This window comes from Chiloscyllium plagiosum, unplaced genomic scaffold (genome assembly GCF_037043375.1).
Source record: "Chiloscyllium plagiosum isolate Xiang-an unplaced genomic scaffold, Cpla_swu_hap1 HiC_scaffold_24, whole genome shotgun sequence".
NCBI classification, from domain to species: domain Eukaryota; kingdom Metazoa; phylum Chordata; class Chondrichthyes; order Orectolobiformes; family Hemiscylliidae; genus Chiloscyllium; species Chiloscyllium plagiosum.
Window position 1 is genome coordinate 25,192,955 of NW_028270162.1, and position 19,215 is coordinate 25,212,169.

At 43.5% G+C, this 19,215-nt stretch overlaps 1 protein-coding gene across 1 annotated transcript in view; it reads left to right on the plus strand.

The window, feature by feature from the left end:
* Positions 1 to 1,478: 1,478 nt before the first annotated feature.
* LOC122562624 (proline dehydrogenase 1, mitochondrial-like) overlaps positions 1,479 to 19,215 on the plus strand; it is a 49,938-nt gene continuing 32,201 nt past the window's right edge. The window contains exons 1-2 of the mRNA XM_043715625.2: positions 1,479 to 2,063; positions 3,544 to 3,752. Of these exons, the coding sequence (XP_043571560.1) occupies positions 1,668 to 2,063; positions 3,544 to 3,752 (605 nt within the window). The 5' untranslated portion in view covers positions 1,479 to 1,667. The remainder of the gene's footprint in view (positions 2,064 to 3,543; positions 3,753 to 19,215) is intronic.

The following is a 19,215-nucleotide window of genomic DNA, read 5'->3' on the forward strand; positions in this document are numbered from 1 at the left end:
AGTCATCCCAGAAGTGATTGATATCTGAAAGGGGAGAATGTTCAGTTAGAATGGAGAGTAATCCTCATTATGATATCTTTATTTACCTTTATAAGTTTCTTTTGATATTTTGCTTTTCATTACAGTACCCCGAGAGGGGAGAGGCGACCTGCCTCCTTAGTTTGTTTGCACAGGTCAATTTTAAAACAGTAGGAGGTCAGGGTTTGGCATCAGTTGTTCATTTAGAGATCTGACATGCAGTCACCTGATGGGCTAAATGGCCTTTTTTTTATGCCATTCTCCATTCTTCAGTATTCTCAAAGTGCAGAAATACAGGGCCGACCCCAAACTTTAGTGTAATAAAAACAACCAACTACGCACCCTGGAGATCTGAGATTTAAAAAAAGCAGAAACTGCTGGAGAAACTCAGCAGCTCTAGCAGCATCTGTGAAGATTAAAAAAAAGACCCTTCTAAAAAAAGTCACTGGACTCAAAAACTGCTCTCTGTTCCCCCAGATGCTGAGTTTCATCAACAATTTCTGTTTCAGATCCTCCTTCAGAACTGGACTTGAAACGTTAACTCTGGTTTTTCTCTGATCAGAACATAAGAACCAGGAGCAGGAATAGGCCATCTATCCCCTCGAGCCCACTCTGCCAGTCAATAAAATCATTTTCCTGGACTCAGCTCCACTTACCCACTGTCTCGCTATAACTCCTAATTCCTTTATTGTTCAAAAATATTTATCTTAACTTAACACATTTTTAGATTTGATTAGATTACATTACAGTGTGGAAACAGGCCCTTCGGCCCAACAAGTCCACACTGACCCGCCGAAGCGCAACCCACCCATACCCCTACCCCTACACCTAACACTACGGGCAATTTAGCGTGGCCAATTCACCTGACCTGCACATCTTTGGACTGTGGGAGGAAACCGGAGCATCCGGAGGAAACCCATGCAGACAGGGGGAGAACGTGCAAACTCCACACAGTCAGTCGCCTCAGGCGGGAATTGAACCCAGATCTCTGGCAGTGTGAGGCAGCAGTGCTAACCACTGTGCCACCGTGCCGCCCACGATTCTTCAGGAATCCTGAAGAAGGGCTTATGCCCGAAACGTTGATTCTCCTGCTCCTTGGATGCTGCCTGACGTGCTGCACTTTTCCAGCAACACATTTTTCAGCTCTGATCTCCAGCATCTGCAGTCCTCACTTTTTCCCTTCTGAATAATTGCGGTCCCAACACTGATCCCTGAGACACACCACTAGTTACTGATTGCCAACCAGTATAACACTCATTTAGCTCCACTCTTTGCTTCCTGTTGGTCAACCAATCCTCTATCCATGCTAGTACTTTACCTGTAACACCATGCATCATTATCTTAGGCAGCAGCACCTTGAAGGCCTTTTGGAAATCTAGGTACACCACATCTACTGGTTCCCTATTGTCCACCTTGCTCATAATATTAACAGGTGATGTTGTAATCTTCTGTTTTTATTCCAAGCTTTGGTGCCTTTGACACCCAGTGGTACTCAGGCTCACTCTGGGGAGGGGGAAGGTTGAAGGGGACATGAAGCTGAGACCTCTCTCCTCCAGGTGGAGGGGGAGTAAAACAGCGAGGGGGCGGGGCTGAGGCTGGTTGTTTTTGTGAATGGAAGCTTGGCGCCTTGGCGGCTGATTGGCCAGGAAATGGATACAGTGGAGGGGGTTCGCTCCACCCGGAAGCAGGCGGACGCGGTGTGTCAGAATATCTGGGCACCAGCGGTATCTCCTTGCTCAGCCGCGATGGCCAGCCTCCTCCTCCCGCATTGCCGCCCTCTCCTCAGGTTTTCCTCCTCCGCCGCTGCCGCTACTTCTTCCCCGAAGCAGAAGGAGCCTCCCCCGGACCGCCGCCGGCCCTACCTGCCCCCGAAGGGGAGCGTCCGCTCGCAGGCGCCCGCTGCCCCCGGCTCCACCGCCGCTCTCATCCCGGATTTCGGCAACTACCGTGAGGCGTATCGGAGCAAGAGCAGCGCGGAGCTGGTACGGAGCCTGTTGGTATTCCGGCTGTGCTCCTACAGTGTGTTAGTGGACCGGCACAAGGAGGTGAGAGGGCTCTGCAGACTGGGGGCTGCAATAATTCATATAAGATTCACCGAGTGACTATCTAGAAGGCAAGAAGCTATGTGGTGCAATATTTATAATCTAGAATACAAATTGAAAGAAAACTGGTTCTTTCTTTCCTCCCTGTTTTAATCTGCTGAATTTTACTGTCTGCTAAGAAATGACCCAGGTTTCCTGGAAACAGCCCCTCCCTCGGGCAGCGCACACCCTTGTGAATGGTGGAAGCTCAGGCGCACCCACACCACATAAAGCATGGTCTCAAACATCCCAGGGAAATACAGCTTTCCCCTCTCCAACGCCGAATTGCCTTGCTTCCCCATGTTCTGTTTCATTCCAGTGGGTTCTAAGTGTCAGGGGTTTATATTATCCGGGGAAGTTAGAGAAACAAAAATAAACTTGCCATTAGATTCGGGTCTGAAGCAATGAGATGATCCAATCGGAAGTTTCAAAACTATGAAAGGATTTGACAGCTGGTCTATTTCACTTATTGGGAAAAGAATTGAAGGCATTTATCTTGTTGGACTGCATAAATCCAGATAGAATGATTTCAGATTCACCTTCCTGAGTCATTTCTTGGTGCCAATCTGTTAATTATTCAGTTTTCAGGGTTATATTGTTATAGAGAATGCCTGACCTCTTTTGGTACAGTGGCAGTGTCCCTGCCAATGGATCAGGAGGTTTGGGTTCAAAACCCCCCCCTGCTCCAGTGGTGTGTGATAACAAGATGATTGGAAAATAGTAGAAACAGGCCCACCGGCCTACGTGACCGCAATAGTAACTCATAGCTGAGCTCCGGCCAGCGATTGGCTGTGGAGTCATGTTTTTGCATAATGCCTTAGCTCTAGGACCTCTGGTCCACAAGTAACGGTATTGATTGGGGAGAGAGGCCTGTGGGCAATGTTGTTGGGGAAGTGGGCAGTAAGACTGGTGGGAGGAGTTTGGAGAAATAGGCAGCAACACTGGCTGGTTGGGAGGGGAATGCTTTAGCAAAAGTGAGGACTGCAGATGCTGGAAACCAGAGTTTAGATCAGAGTGGTGCTGGAAAAGCACAGCAGGTCAGGCAGCACCCGAGGAGCAGGAAAATCGACATTTCGGGTAAAAGCCCTTCGTCAGGAATGCTTTGGAAATGAGCAGCAACACTGGCTTCAGGAGAGTGGGGATGTGCATATCTCTGGGCAGCACTGGTATCTGGACAAACAGCTCCCTGGTAACTCAAAACAAAAGTGCTTGTTGGCATGAGTCCCAGTGCTTCACTGAGGGAAAAATATGGAACCCATCTTCTGCAATTCATCAATTTCTCCCTGTCTGTATTGCAGGTCAATGTCATTTTGCAAATATTGCTGGAGTATGAGGTGTATGTCCTCTCAAATGGGAGTGTTCATTGTGTTGGTGAATGTTTGTTTTGGAATTTGCAATGTGCAGTCATTTGCTATTCCGTGACACTATTTGATTATTGTTGCAGCTCATCAATCTCAGTCGACTCTTGTTTGGGAAATGGCTCTTCGAGAAAGTCATGAGGATGACTTTTTATGGACAGTTTGTCGCTGGAAAGGACCAAGATGACATCAAGCCGTTGATCCAGCATAATCGCTCCTTTGGAGTGGGCTCCATTCTAGATTACAGTGTCGAAGAAGACTTGACCCAAGAGGAAGCAGAGAAAAAGGAAATGGAGTAAGTCAGTTTCAAACCACTGTAGGCTAGATCAGATAAGGGCAAGACAACACCAGAAAAGGGACTGTAACTGCAGGAATTCTTTACAATGATGGCTTGTAACTTCTCAACAAATTGTTCCAGATCAACAGTTTGATTTATTGTTGTCACATGTACCTAAATACAATGAAAAGATTTTTTTATTTTGCATGCGGTACGGGCAGATCATAACATAAAAAGATCACAGGGTGATTGAACTGTGCAAAGAATGCAAAGTTATTGCTGCAAAGAAGGTACACAAAAAGCAAGATCAGCATTCGATTTGAAATTTGCGAAGTCCATTCAAAAGTCTAATAACGGCAAGGAAGAAGCTGTTCTTGAACCTGTTGATGAGCATGTTTTAAGCTCTGTATTTTGTGCCTGACGAAGAGATTATAACTGGGGTGGGAGGGAGTTTTGTGAGATGACAGTGCACTCTTCAAAGGGGCTGGAATTTCTTTTGTGTTGGGCTTGGTTACGCTCAATCAACATTCCTAATTTACTTAGACTAGTCATGTTGAAAACCCAGGAAGCAAATATTTTGAAGTGTGTTCCTGGAAGTAATTGAGTCAGACGTGAATATTCTTCATGCTGATATCAACATTTATTCACTTCCAGTGAAGTGCATTCCAAGCACCACCAGTTCACTTGTCCCAGCAATAAGTAACTTCTGAAAGTTTAGCTATCTCTGCTTGACCATATGATTGGAATTTTTTGCCTAGAGTGTTCTGTTTTGCTCAGTAATATATAGTACAAATGACCTTATCAAACTAGTGTCCTTGCGCTGTGTTCCAGCATTTGACGATCCATATCAAAAACTAACATTGGAAATTTATCGGGAACAACTGATAGACTCAGGTATATCGTTTGCATCATTAGTGAAATTTCAAAATAGAACATATTGTTTACAAATAGCATGATTCAGTCTGCACTACGTTTAACTTTGTTTAACTCCACGTACGGTTCCTAATTGTTTACTCAATCAGGTTAATTACTGATCAAATAAAGGTTAAAGACTACTCTATGTACACCTTGCTAACTGTTTGGTGACTGGTCCCAAGTATATTCTGTCCTACCTTGCTCATTGAAAACATGGACATATGCTCGATTGAAGCTATGTATTGCACATCAAGCTTTTGAGGCTGCATATAGGCTCAAATATTTGCAGCCAGTGGTCACAGTTGTCTTGATTAAACTTAACACCGCAATCTCACTAACCATTTCTTTTGTTTCTTGTCTGGCAGTCAGCTGAGAATTTGAAAGGAAAATTTGCAACCAAAATTTCAGCATGAGGAAGTCTAGGGGCTATCCAAGGAGGCGAGGAGAACAGGAATTTGATAATTGCAGCAGGTCAGGGAGGGAGACCGATGGGGTGGGTGGAGGCCTTTGGGAACAGGAGAACGAGGAACAGATCCTTGAGAGGGCCTAGTGAGCATGCCGCTTTGCCCCCCCAAGCAGCAGTGCATTTTAAATCAGCCCCTTGTTTATGGGGCACCCATTTGCATTTCAATGAGGCATCCTGCCAGAATGTTGCACGAATGCCTCCGTCCACTGCAGTCAAAAGTGACCTGTTGGTGACACATTTTCTCTCTACATCTTTTAAATGCTTTTTCTGCTCCATTCCCACCAAGACCTATGGGTGAAAAATGCTCGAGGTAGGGATGGGAGTTAAATTGATTTAAAATCATCTCAGTTCATTTCTACACATGTTAATTAACTCGAGCCTATTCCTGATTTAGAATTTATCCATCAATAAGGCAATTCCTGAATTTGTCTTTGCATCTAACAAATTTCAAACAGGCCATAGTGGCAAAGAACAAAACCTCTGTTGCAATATGACAATGTTTTCTGGCCTTAAACACAGAACTGGCTGCAACGACTGGAAAAGCAGGTTATTCCATATTCTTTGACGCTTGGCATGCACAACATAGTCATTAGAATTGTATGACTGAATGTTTCTCTGTCTGGTTGAGAGTTTGATATGAGTGAATGTTGGTTAACATTCCTTTCTGAGCATGTTGTAGCTCATGTGCTTTGGAGTTGGGTAAAAGCAGGGAGTTTCAAGGGATAAGTGGTGATTAAACTTACCTTGAAAATGAGCCCTGAAATTAAACTGTTCTCTCAACTAGTACCTAAAAGCTGCTGTGTTTGACTAGGTGTAGTTTTAGTTGCATCCCTGAAACAAGAGTCTGCTGGGTCACTCTCAAATGAAGCTGATTAACTGAACAACTGGTTCAATCTGGTTCATAAACCTCTCTGGGTGAGTTAGGCATTGGGGAGGTGGGTGGGTGGGGAAGCAGTATCAGCCAAGTTCCTGAGTGGCTCTGCTGCACAGAAAGGGAGGTGAGGAGCTGCAGGGCAAGAGTGATAGGAATTCAATAGTAGGGGGGACAGACAGGTGCTTCTGTGGCTGCAGACATGAATGCAGGATGGGGCATTGCTTCCCTGATGACAGGGTGAGGGATATCATTGAGTGACTGCAGGACATTCTGGAATGGGAGGGTGAACAGCCAGTGGTGATGGTACACGTAGGTACCAGTGACTGGGAAACAAAGGAATTAAGATCTGAAAGTTGAATATAACTTCATTTGAAGTTCTGCATTTTAATTTATCACAAGTTAATTCCCAGTGCCACATGCTAGTGAGCGGGAATAAGAGGATACATCAGATGAATACATGGCTGGAGGAATGGTGTACAGAGAGGGATTTGGATTTTTGAGGCATTGGGACCATATCTGGGGAAGGTGGGCGCTGTGTAAGCCTGACAAGTTGCACCCGGGCAGACCTGGGACAAATATCCTTATGGGGGCTTTTCCTAGTTCAATTGGTGAGGTTTTAAACTAGTATGGTAGGGGGATGGGAACCAAATTGTAGCGAATTTTGAGAAGATTTGTAGCTCAGGTTGAGGTTCTGGATGTAAGTTTGCTCGCTGGCTGGAAGGTTTGTTTTCAGATGTTTTGTCACTATACTAGGTAACATCAGTGAGCCTCTGGTGAAGCACTGGTGGTATGCCATGCGTGAGGAATTCTCATGCATGTCTCTGTTTCACTTGCCTCAGGGTGGATGTGTTGTCTTAGTCAAAATGGTGTCCTTCCTCATCTGTATGTAAAGATACTAGTGAGAGTGGGTCATGTCTTTTTGTGGCTAGTTGATGTTCATATATACCGGTGGCTAGTTTACTGCTTTTTTGACCAATGACTCCGAAAGAACTATGAAGAGCAGAGGAAAATCACCTGTACAGTATAATCAAAAAGAACAGGTACCCAATGAACACAGTCTGCCGATTTCTCAGCAACAAACCCAAACAAACAGACAAAATGCATCCAAACACCCTAGCCATTCTCCCCTACATCAAAGATGTCTCCGAAATGACTGCCAGACTACTCAGACCCCTTGACATCATGGTAGCCCACGAACCCACCAACACACTAAAACAGCAGCTAATGAACTTGAAAGACCCGATACAGACATCAAGCAAAACTAATGTCATTTACAAAATACTGTGCAAGAACTGTAACAAATACTACTTTGGACAAACAGGAAGAAAACTAGCCACCGAGATACATGAACATCAACTAGCCATAAAAAGGCATGACCTACTCTTGCTAGTATATTTACATACAGATGAGGAAGGGCACATTTTCGACTGGGATAACATCCATTCTGTGTCAAGTCAACCGGAACTGTATCAACAAACACATTTGACTTGGATACAATTTACCACCCCCTGAGAAAAAGAACAGGAAATGACATCACCAACCCAAGGAAAACTAAATGCATAAATAAAAAGCGGGCCATACCACCAATGTTTCAGGAGAGGCTCACTGTTTCCTAGTATGGTGACGAAACGAACCTTCCAGCTCGGCGAGCAAACTTACATCCAGAACCAAAGTGTAGCCTTAGATGGGTCAAATTCAGATCAGGAAAGGAAAGGTAGAATGTTAGTTTGTGATGTAGTCAGTGACTTGGAAAGACAAAAGAAATGAGGATTTAAAATGCATTCAGCAAAGGAAATTAACAGAGTTGAACTGTGTATCAATCAATGCAAGGAATATTATAAACAAGGCAGATGAACTAAGGGAGCACAATGTCATTGCTATAATGGAAACCTGGTTAAAGGAGGGACAAAATTGGCAGCTAATATCCCTGGATATAGTGTTTTCAGGCAGGAGAGTGGGTTACCATGAAGAAGAGCAGCAGTATTACTTAAAAATCAATCACCTGAGGTAAGAAGGGATAATATTGTAAACGGGTGAACAAATAAGGCTTTATGGGTTGAGCTTAGGAATAAGAAAGAGTTGTCGCACTACTGGGAGTATACTACAGACTACGCAATAGTGAGAGGGAAATAGAAGAACACACCTAGATAAGCATCTCCGGGACACCCGCACCAATCAACCCCACCGCTCTGTGGCTGAACCCTTCAACTTCTCCTTCTCCTCCTCCTTTCTCCCCCCCCACAAACTCTGCCAAGGGCCTCCTCCATAGTCACACCCTAACCACCCGACACCTGGAGGAAAAACTCCTCATATTCCACTTTGATGCAGTGTGGTTGGAGGGTCCCAATGTGGACTTCACCAGTTTCCTCCTTTCCCCTCTCCCCACCTTATCCCAGTTTCAACCTTCCAACTCTGCACTGCTGTCATGACCTGTCCATCTTCCTTCTCACCTACCCGCTCCACCTTCCCCTCTGACCTAGCACCATTAACCCCACCTCCGCCTACCTATCACACTCTCAGCTACCTTCCACCCCCATTCCCACCCACCTCCCATTTATCTCTGCACCCCTTCGGCACACAAGCCTCATTCCTGATGAAGGGCTTTTGCCTGAAACGTCGATGCTCCTGCTTTTCGGACGCTGCCTAACCTGCAGTGCTTTCCCAGCAACACACTCTTGACTCTAATCTCCAGCATCTGCAGTCCTCACTTTCTCTGTAGATAAATTTCTGCCTGTAGGGCTAAGACAACAATAGTATCAGATTTTAACTAATCTCAATAGCAACTGGGTTTCAAGCAATATAAGGGGCATTGAAGGTGAAAAATATCCCTTTCTTTTGTGAATAAAGAGCAAAAGTATAGTTCAGGAAAAGCGTGGGACTGACCAGAGATGAAGAAGGGAGTTTGTGTGAAGATGCAGAGGATATGGGAATAATTTTTAAAATTAATATTGTTGCTCTCCATTCACAGGAGAAAGGGATAAAATGAATATAATAATCTAAGAGAAACTGTGTGAAATATTGGACAAAGTTGTCATGTCGAGAGAGGAAATGCTAGAGGGGTTAGAATAGTTGAGTGGATGAATCACCAAGGCTGGATGAATTTTTAAAAAGTTCATGGGATGAGGGCATCCCTGGCTCAGCCTGTGTTTATTATCTATCCCTAATTACCCAGAGGTCAATTTATGACTCAACCGTGGGTCTGGAGTCACATGTCGGCCAGACCAGATAAGGATGGCCATTTTCTTCCCTAAAAGACAGTGGTGAACTAGATGGGCTTTTCCAGCAATTGACAACAAATTTACAGTCATCTTTCGTTTTAATTCCAGTTGTTTTGGTTTTTTTTTGTTGTTGAATCCAAATTCCACCATCTACTGTGGTGGGATTTGAACCCAGGTTCCCAGGACATTACCTTGGTTTTGTATTAATGGTATAGTGAGAATAACACTAGGCTATCACCTCCCCTTGTTCCCTCGGCTGTTGAAGGAAGTCAGGGAGGAAATAGCCGATGTTCTGAGGATTATTTTCCAATCTTCACTAGACACAAGTGAAGTGCTGGAGGGCTGAAGAAATACAAATTGTGGTTCTGTTGTTTAAAAAGGGTGAAAAAGAAATGCCAAACAATTATAGATCACTTAGTCTTACTTCAGTGATAGGCAAATTGTTAAAGTCAATCCTGAGAGTTCAGATAAACTGTCACTTAGAATGGCATGGACTAGTCAGGAATAGTCAGCATGGCTTCGTTCAGGCAAGGTCATACTTTGCAAATTTGATTAAATTCTTTTGAGGAACTGGCCAGCAGATCGATGAGGTTAGTGCATTGGAAGTTGTCTACGTGGGTTTTAATAAAGCATTTGACAAGATCCTACTCTGCAGACTGGGAAATGGATCCAACATTGGCTTAATAACAGGAAACAAAGGGTAACGGTCAATAGCTGCCCACGCGAGTGGAAAGCGAGTGTTCTGCAGGACTCTGTGTTGGGGCCCTGCAGTTTTTATACATTCACAATTTGAACATGCGGCGCCAATTGGGAAATTTGAAGAAGAAACAAAAACTAGCCTTGTGGTGGATAGTGTAGAAGATGGCTCTAATCTCAAATGATATGAAGGCTTGGTAGATTGGGCAGGAAAATGGCAGACGGAGTTCAACTCTTAATTGTGAAGTGGTGCATTTAGGAAGTCCAACAATAAAAGCGAATGCACAATAAACGGGAATATATGAAATATCTTAGTGTGCAAATGCACAGGTCCCTAAAGATAGCAGTAGAGGTAAGTAAGGCTGGTTTTTAAAAAAAGCATTTACATTGTTCTCCTTCATTGATAAATATTTAGAATACAAAGCAGGGGTATAATGATGAAACTGTATAAGATGCTGATGAGGTAATGACTGGAGTACTGTGCGCAGTTTTAGGTAACAGGACATAAGGACATAGTGCTCTGGAGAGAGTGCAGAAAGAATTTACTCTAATGTTGGTAGGGCTGGAGAATTGTACCTACGAGGAGTGATTGGAGTAGTTGGGCTTGTTTCCCTTCAAACAGAGAAGGCTGAGGGGCAACATGATCAAGGTATACGAAATTTGAGGGGGAAGTGATTGGGTAGACAGGAAGAATCTGTTTAAACAGAACTACCAAAGAACTGTGGATGCTGGAAATCCGAAACAAAATCAGAAATTGCTGGAAACATTCAGCAGAACTGAAGAAAAGTCACTGGAACTGAAACATTAATTCTGCTTTCTCTCCACAAATGCTGCAAGACCTGCTGAGTTTTTCCGGCAATTTCTGATCCCGTTTAGGAGGACCCTGTTTCCCTTGGCAGAGATTCAAGCTAAGTGCAAGAAGGGTTGGTGGGGATGTGAGGAAAAATGTTTATATGCAGAGGGTGGTGGGTGTCTGGAATTTACTACCTGAGTTGGTGTTGGAGACAGAGACCCCAAACTCTTCCAAAAAGTACCTGGGTCTGCATCTTAAGTCCTGTAAGCTGCAGGGCTATAGGCCATGTGGAGGAAGATGGGATTAGAAAGGGTATCGGGTTGTCTTTGTGTTAGCATGAATGAGATGGACCAAATGGCCCACTTTTGCGCTGAATCATTTCTGATTTCTAGATAGGTAGTTTGGCCAGCAGGATAAACCATTCTAAACCCAGAAATCCAAAACACACACATTCATGACATTCTGGATCATTTCTCTACAAATTTCTCGTGAGGTGCCCCGCCTCAACAGCAAACATTCCAAAGTAATGGGGAGCAGCATGGACAATGAATACATTGAGGGGTTCAAGACACATTGGCTATAAAAATAGAAGCAATTTCTAACTAACTGCCTTGGCTTTTCTGTTGCTTCTGATTTTACCTGAATGCATACAGCAACCAACTTAGATATTTCACTGTGTTCTTCACAGAGCATTAAACCTTAGCAGTGATAATTGTGTAATGTTGTTTCTTGTTACAGTCTATCAGAACAGCATACTCGAGGGTGAGTTCCAAACCAGTCATGTTTTTAATTTGCTCTGTACATCAAGGAGCTCAGTTGGTGCGGCAATGCTTTGCTCATTTTCATCCTGTTTAACCACCTTTACTACAATGAATTAATTATTTTATGTTCTGATTAGCTTGAGAGGTGTCTTATTTCATTCCTCTTCTTTGGCCAGACCTCCTGTTCTACTGCAGCTGGGTTCAGTCATACACTTTCTTTGTAAAACTTCTGCCTTTTGTGTCTGGTGTTTTGATCAGCCTGAAGCATTCTGAAGCCCATATTATCACTGCTGTTGGAACTGCTATGCATATTCTTATTGAAATTCTTATTAGAATTTCTCTCTTAATGCTCTGGTAGCTCTCTCAGTAATCTGTAAGTGCAACTGCCTCTTGCATTGTTATTCCCAGCTTCTATCATCACAGATGGATGAAGTTGCAGGGAAATGTTGAACCAAAAACTGACCATTTTAACTCCTGTTTGTTTTCATCTCTGATTTAACTGATCCAGGTGTCTTCCATCCATTGTCCTGATACCATTGACACAGTTTCATTCCCTCTTGGCTTCTCAGGACCAGTCCTTCAGCAGTAAAGTGTCTCAAAGTGCTCTTAAGAACAAGAACAGCAACTTGCCTTCAGTGTCACCAAAACACTCCAGAGGTGCTTTGCAGGACTGTTGCAAAGTACAAAATGACACCGAGTCATGAGATATGAGGGCAGGTCACTGGAAGTTTGATCAAAGAACTGAGCTTTAAGAAGCGTCTTGAAGGAAAGACAAGTGAAAAGTTTTGGAGGGGGAGTTGTAAAGATTAGGACTTGGTTGCTGAAAGCATAGTCTCCAATGGTGGAGCAATTGAAATTGGAGATGCTTGAGGCCAACATTATAGGAGTGCAGTTATTTTGAGTTGCGGAGTTGGAAGAGATTATGGGGCTAGAGAGGAGCAAGATCACAAAGATTACAAACCAGGATGAGAATTTTAATGTTGGGGTGTTACTCAAAAGAGAACTAACCGAGGTGTGAGTGAACAGGACTCTGAGTGAAGGCACTGACAACAGAATTTTGCATGAGTGTAAGTTTTTGTGGAGGGTAGAATGTTCTTAGCCATTCCTCGACAAGTATTCACAATCAAATGCAGAGGTAGTAAAACTATGGATAAGGCATTCAGCAGCAGATGAGCTCAGGTAAGGGTGAATGTCACAGAGGTGAGTGCAGGTCATTTTCAGATGGCGTGCAGGTGTGGTTAAAAGCTCACCTCTGAGTCAAAATGACACCAATGCGGTGAGCGCTAGATTCACCCAAATAACAAGAAACAGATGCTGTTGGGAGGGTTTTGAGATGTGGTGGAAAATTTAAATCAAAAGGTGTTTCTAAGGAGCATTTTAAAACAAGAAAGACAGGGGAGTTTTAGGGAGACAGTTTCAGAGAGTAACTTCATGAATGCTGTACAACAGTAATGAGGGAGATACTCAGAAATTACACTGATGGGTGCTGAGAGGTTTAAAAGGCTGGAGGAGATTGTACTCTTTGAAGATTGAACTGATTATTTTACTTAGTTTGTTCACACAGTATGGGTTGGTGGGCTTGGTGAGTGGGAATTGACTGACATAAGACACATTCTAAACTGTTGCTTCAGTAACAACAATCCTTTATTAATGACCACTTTTCACAGAAAAGGTAGTGCTTCAAGGTGGTGACATTTTTTTTAAAAAAGTGTAAATATAAATAAGGGTCTGGTAAAAGGTGCCAAATGCAAGACGGAATGGCAAGAAGATGCATCCAGAGCTGAGTTCCTGGGTAATTGATGATACAGTGGCTGCATAGTGGCTCAGTGGTTAGTATTGATTTGTGGAGTTTGCACGTTTTTTCTTGTGCCTGAGTGAGTTTCCTCTGGGTGCTCTAGTTTCCTCCCAAAGTTCAAAGATGTGCAGGCTAGGTGGATTAGCCATGGGAAATGCAGGGATCGGGGAGGAGGGTGTTCCTCTTCAGACGGTCAGTGTGGACTCGATGGACTGAATGGTCAGCTCCCACACTGTAGGGATTGTATGACAGCTGTGATTGAAGGGAGTGGTTCATAGGAAGTTCGAGTCAAAGCAATGAAGGATTGGGACAGGGTTTTGTGGGACTCGGAAAAATTATAGAATCAAATGCAGGGATTTCTGTTTTGTACAAAGACAAGAATTTTAAAGGGGGCACATTTTGGGGGCATTACTGATCAGTGAGCATGCGGAGCTTCGTGCAGGTACCTGAGTTTTGGATGTGATGTAGTTTGAGGATGCGAAACAGCCAGGAGTGAGTTGAATTAGACATGTCTTCAGGTGGGCCTCAGGAATTTGACAGCAGATGGGCTGAAGTAGAAGTAGAGGAGGGCAGTCATAGGTAAAAATATTAGGCAGAGTATGGAGATGGCAGCACAGGCTCGCTTTAAGTATCATTCACACCTGGGTACCCAGGTGTATAACCAGCGTTAGTGCATTTAACCCTGGGTGGCAGGAACTAGAATGTATGTCAGCTGATTGTGTGAAGTTTGCATTTTACCAAAATTAGACATGTGTTAACACTGCATTGTGATAGTGATGCTCATTCTTAAAACTCACTTAAGGAGAAGAAAAGGAAACTTGTGCTCCAAAGATTTGGTGTCAACTTTAAATGGTGGCTGAAGTGGATAAATGGTATTCTGCAAAATTTTATTTGCTTTGATTCCTAAGGGACAATGTCAGAAACTGTTCTGCTACATCCCAAAACCTCCTGAGAGGAGCCTGAACTGACTGTGTAATAGTTTCTATTAAGGAGGTTACTGTAACTGTGTTTTGTGTCCCTTTTGAATGATTGCAATGTATTGCTCTTGGGTGGGATCATCACACACCTGTTTCCCTTCACAGGCTCTAAGGATGTTTATGATTATTGCGGGGGATCATTGACATGTTCATGGCTTTTGCTGTAGGCAACATGCAAACTTCATGCCATCTCCTGATTTGCACGTTAGCACTGCAATCAGTTACCCACTTCATCAAAGGGCACATGTTTGAGATGTGCCCTTTTTAACACTAGTCTGCAAAGGAGGATTGCATTCTGACTGGAGGAGATGCTGGAGTCTGTCGTAGAAGCGAATGAGAGGAAGACTGATTCACTGGTACTTTGGAAGCAAGAAGATACTTTGAGATTCTCTGGCATTGTGCTCCACCCCTCTGAGGAAGATCTTCAAGGAGAGAGAAGTCCATTATCCATAGAAAGTCTTTAGTAAGAACCATATGAATGAATTGGGAGTAGATAGCTGTGGAGCAGATGCAAACAGTTGAACCATGCTGACTTGGAGAGAGTGCTGCAAGACATTGTGACTTCTTGACAATTTGAGAAATCAGTGACTTCATTTTCAAATGCTGCTAATTTCACCATTAGGGTTGGTCAATGCTCAGTGTGCATACACATGCCCCATCATTTACCACTAACAACATTTGTTGCAACCTTGCATTCATACCTTCACCTCATCCTCTCACATTTTAGTAAACCTCATGCTTACATTCTCTCAGCTTGTACATGCTGCCAGCTATTGAACCATGACAGCCAAAGGCATTGCATTACACTGACTGACGCACTTGTGTCTTTCTCACAAGTCAAGACGGTGCCAACCGCTGGCTGCAGCACATGACTGCAGGGAGATGGTGCTGGCTGCAGGCCCATAGCCTTGTGCTGGATAAGTGGCCCTCCATGTTGGATACTCCAGAGGCTGTGGTCAGTGGCTGGGCTGAAACTAAGATCTGAGAACTAAGCATTGCCCTCCAGTCCCACTTCCCCATCAACTCATGATCTCTTCTCATCTACAAATGCTGATGGTGTAAAGTGAGCATTCCTCTTGTCTCCTCCCCACAAACATACCCTTTTGGCTTCTCTTCTTTCAGATAAGAGCTAGAGCCTCCTTAGAAAGTTGTGAAAGAGCGAGAAGGCCGAGGTGAAGAAGCAAGGCAGTCCATCATTCTTGAACTCATGGCCATTACACCCCTGCTGATCCTACACTCTGTTTAGAGGAGAGCAGTGTGGGAGTGTAGGTGGGAGCTGTCTGTGGTGGTACTCTGCGTATGAGTGGCCTGCAGTGGGTTGGAGGATTGGTGTGGTGTGGATGTCCGATTATTGAGGCTTTTTCTGCAACTCTTGAAGCTGTCTGTTGAACACTTGCATGCTCGCACACTCACACCAAACTACTGAACGTGTCTGGGAGCAGGTGATTTGTCTCAATTCCTTGAAGTCAACACAAACTCCTTCAGCATTTGGCACTCCAAAAGGCTTTAGTAACTCTGAAACCACTAACTCTGCTACAATTGTGGTAGCTGCAGCTTTGAGTTCTCAGAGGGCAGCACTGGAGTCAAATCAGTGTTAACGTGCTGCCTGACCACGATCTGCCTACCCTACATGAATCTGATGGGTCACCTAAAGCCCACAACAACATGGCATCCAGTGTCTCCAGTAACTGAAGTGCCTGTGAACCAGGGCTATTAACTCAGAGGGAAAACGGCACTTATAACTCTGAAATACTGAGAGCTATATTTTGTGACCATGGTATCTGGTTGCTCATTTGAACTTTCCAACTTTTTTGGTCTTTTTTAAATAGTTATACTCTGGCAATTCTGGTAGTTTGGCTTTCCTCATGAAATCGCATCCTCGTCTGTCTCAGCCTCCTTAGACAGTTCATTCTCATTAATGCATCTTTCATTTTGAGCTTGTTCAAATCTGCTTGCCTCTAAATTGAAATTATTTCAAAACAATCCTCATTCTGTACCACTCAGAATCACTGGAAGTTGGAGCAAGTCTAATGGTGTAATGGCAAGGCCTGATGGTCGCATCCTCAGATTTAAACCACAAATAACTACTACACAGTTCCTCCTCCACGTATCTTCACAGTTGAAAATGATTTTTTCCCTCTTGCAAGTGAAGTAAGAGCAGACACTTGGACTTGGACTTGGACTTAGATTTATCCCTTTCTCATAGTCCAGCCTGAATCTGTTTTTGAAAAATAACTTGATCATCCCATGTTTTATATTAAATTTCTCTGTAGAATTTTTTAAAAAGTTCATTCTTCTATGTTACAGTCATATTCAGTGATCTGATTACCATCTACAAATGAACTGTGTTTCTTGTCAAAAATTAACATTTATTCCTAACTGAAGCACAACTATGCGGTAAATTATAACACTTTATTTTACACAATGTGAGCATAGCAAGCAGGAGGTGGTGGGGAAATTGGGTGCAGGCCAGAGATGTGATGAGCTGAGAAAATTCCTTTATTCACAAAATTAAAAATCTTTAATTTGAAAGTTCAAGAGAAGTGGGATTTCCACTGTGCAATTCAAATGTTACTAGGATGTTGGGAATGGGGTGTGGTCTCTGACAAAATACTTTTTATTGCACATTGTGTGTAATTGGAATATCCACAAATCCTTCTGGATTCAGAAGACTCTTCATCATCTACAAAGAATTTCATCTTATTAATTAAAAAGAGAAAAGACCACAGTAGATAAAGACAAACTGTCCCCACTAGTTGAGGATTCTAGAACCTGGAGCCATTGCCTCAAAGTTAGGGCCAGACCATTCAGGAGGGAGGTTGGGAGGCACTTGTATACGCAGGGTGGTAGAGGTTTGGAACTCTCTTCCACAAACAATGGATGCAGGATCAGTTGTTGATTTTAAATCTGAGATAGATACATTTTTATTAAGCAAAGGTATTAAAGGGTATGAGTCAAAGACAGGGAAGTAAAGTTAGGCCACAGATCAGCCATGATTCCATTGAATAGCAGAACAGGCTCAAGGGGCTTAATGGCCTACCCCCACTCTTATGAACCCCAGACTCTCCGGTTTACATTGAATTTCTGAAGAATTTAAATAGTTGAATTGTTACTCAACAAAAACTATAACAGATTCTGAGAGTATAGATCAGTTCACAATCACTTCTGCACAAGGCAGTCAACTAACTTTGCTTTGCTTTATTACAACGCTTCAATTTCTGCTCTGTATTGCTTTATCCAAGGAGACCTGACGGTATCACAGTAATGACATCTGGGTATCGGCAAAATGTAAATGGCTCTTAAAATGAATAAATCCGCTTACAGGCTGCTTTGCAACAGTGACACATTTCAGAAATACATTTTTGGCTGCGAAGTGTTTTGGGAAGTCCAGAGGTTGTGAAAAGCGCTGTGTAAAATGCAAGTTTTTGTTTTAATTTGACATTTTGTTTGGAATGGACCTGGCATCGACATTAATAGATGGAATATTTTCTCCCGTGGGAGAAGCTGAAGAACTGATTCCTTTTAACACCCAAGTCTCCTCAATATTTTTGAGGCAGCTGCAAGCCCAAAGTGGCCTGGCCTCAATCGGTGTATATACAAACACTGTTCCTAGTTGGAAGTCTCAGGGCTTTCTTCCCTTTGTCACAGCTAAAGGACAATATCGGCAATGGAATGCACCCAGTTTAACCAGGTTTACAATCAGCTGATTAAGCATAAACTGGCTGGATTTTTCTCAACCTTTGGGTCTCCAACATCGAATTGTTAGGGCAGCACAGTGGCTCAGTGGTTAGTACTGCTTCCCCACAGCGCCAGAGACCCAGGTTCAATTCCAGGCTCTGGCAACTGTTGTGTTGAGTTTGCACATTCTCCACATGTGTAGATGGGTTTCCTCTGGGTGCTCCGGCTTGTGGGAGGAAACTGAAGATGTGCAGGTTAGGTGAATTGGCCATGCTAAATTGACCATTATATTCAAGGACGTGTAGGTTAGGTGCATTAGTTGGTGTAAATATAGGATAATAGGATAGGGGAATAGGTCTGGGTTGGTTACTCTTCAGAGGGTCGGTATGGGTTTGTTGGGCCGATAGGTCTGTTTCCACACTGGGATTCTATGAATTGAAAAGCAGGAATTAGACCTGTGTATGTTTGCCAGACGACTGGTTCGGTGGTTTAATGGGTGACCTCCCAATCCACTGCCTGTCATCCAGACATTTCATTAAATTCTGGAGCATTAAGGCTTCTTGTGGTGCAGCGGTAGTGTCCCTACCTCTGTGCTGGAAGGCCTGTGTTTAAGTCCTGTCTGATCCTATATCATAACATCTCTGAACAGCATGAGATAAAAAAAAATCTCCAAGTTCTTGGAGCTTAGTAACTCTGACAATGGACAAGGTTCAGGAAGGTTAATAAACTTGGGAATCGAGATTTCAAATTCTTTCTTTTGATGTGCTTATCATTGATTAGGCCAGCATTTCTTGCCCATTTTTATTTGCCATTGAGATGGTCAGAAAGAGACCTTCAGAATTTTGACCCAGTGACCGTTAAGGAACAGCAATAAAGTTCAAAGTTAGCATGGCATGTGGCTTAGAGGGGTACTTGCAGGTAGCGCTTCCTGTGTATCTACTGGCTTGTTCTGGGTGGCAGAACTGTGTCGTCATTCTATGGCCTCTATCGATGCCACCATTCACCACCATGGCTGAGATGTGGCATGACTGCAGACTTTCAATCTGACTCGCTGATTGTGGGATCACGTGGCTGCTGAATGCTGATAATATTGCTCCGCTACCAATCCATCTTTCATTCGAGCTTCACGTTGACCCCTAATTTTTATGTATGTCTGATGCCGTGAGTGGCATATGCACCATTTTGTCCTCCTCTTCAGTTCAAATTTATTCCGTTTCAAGACAATGTTATTGCAACATAACATGAATGAGGGTATACTCAATGTGAAGGTGGGACCTTGTCTCCACAAGGACTGTGTGCTGATCACTT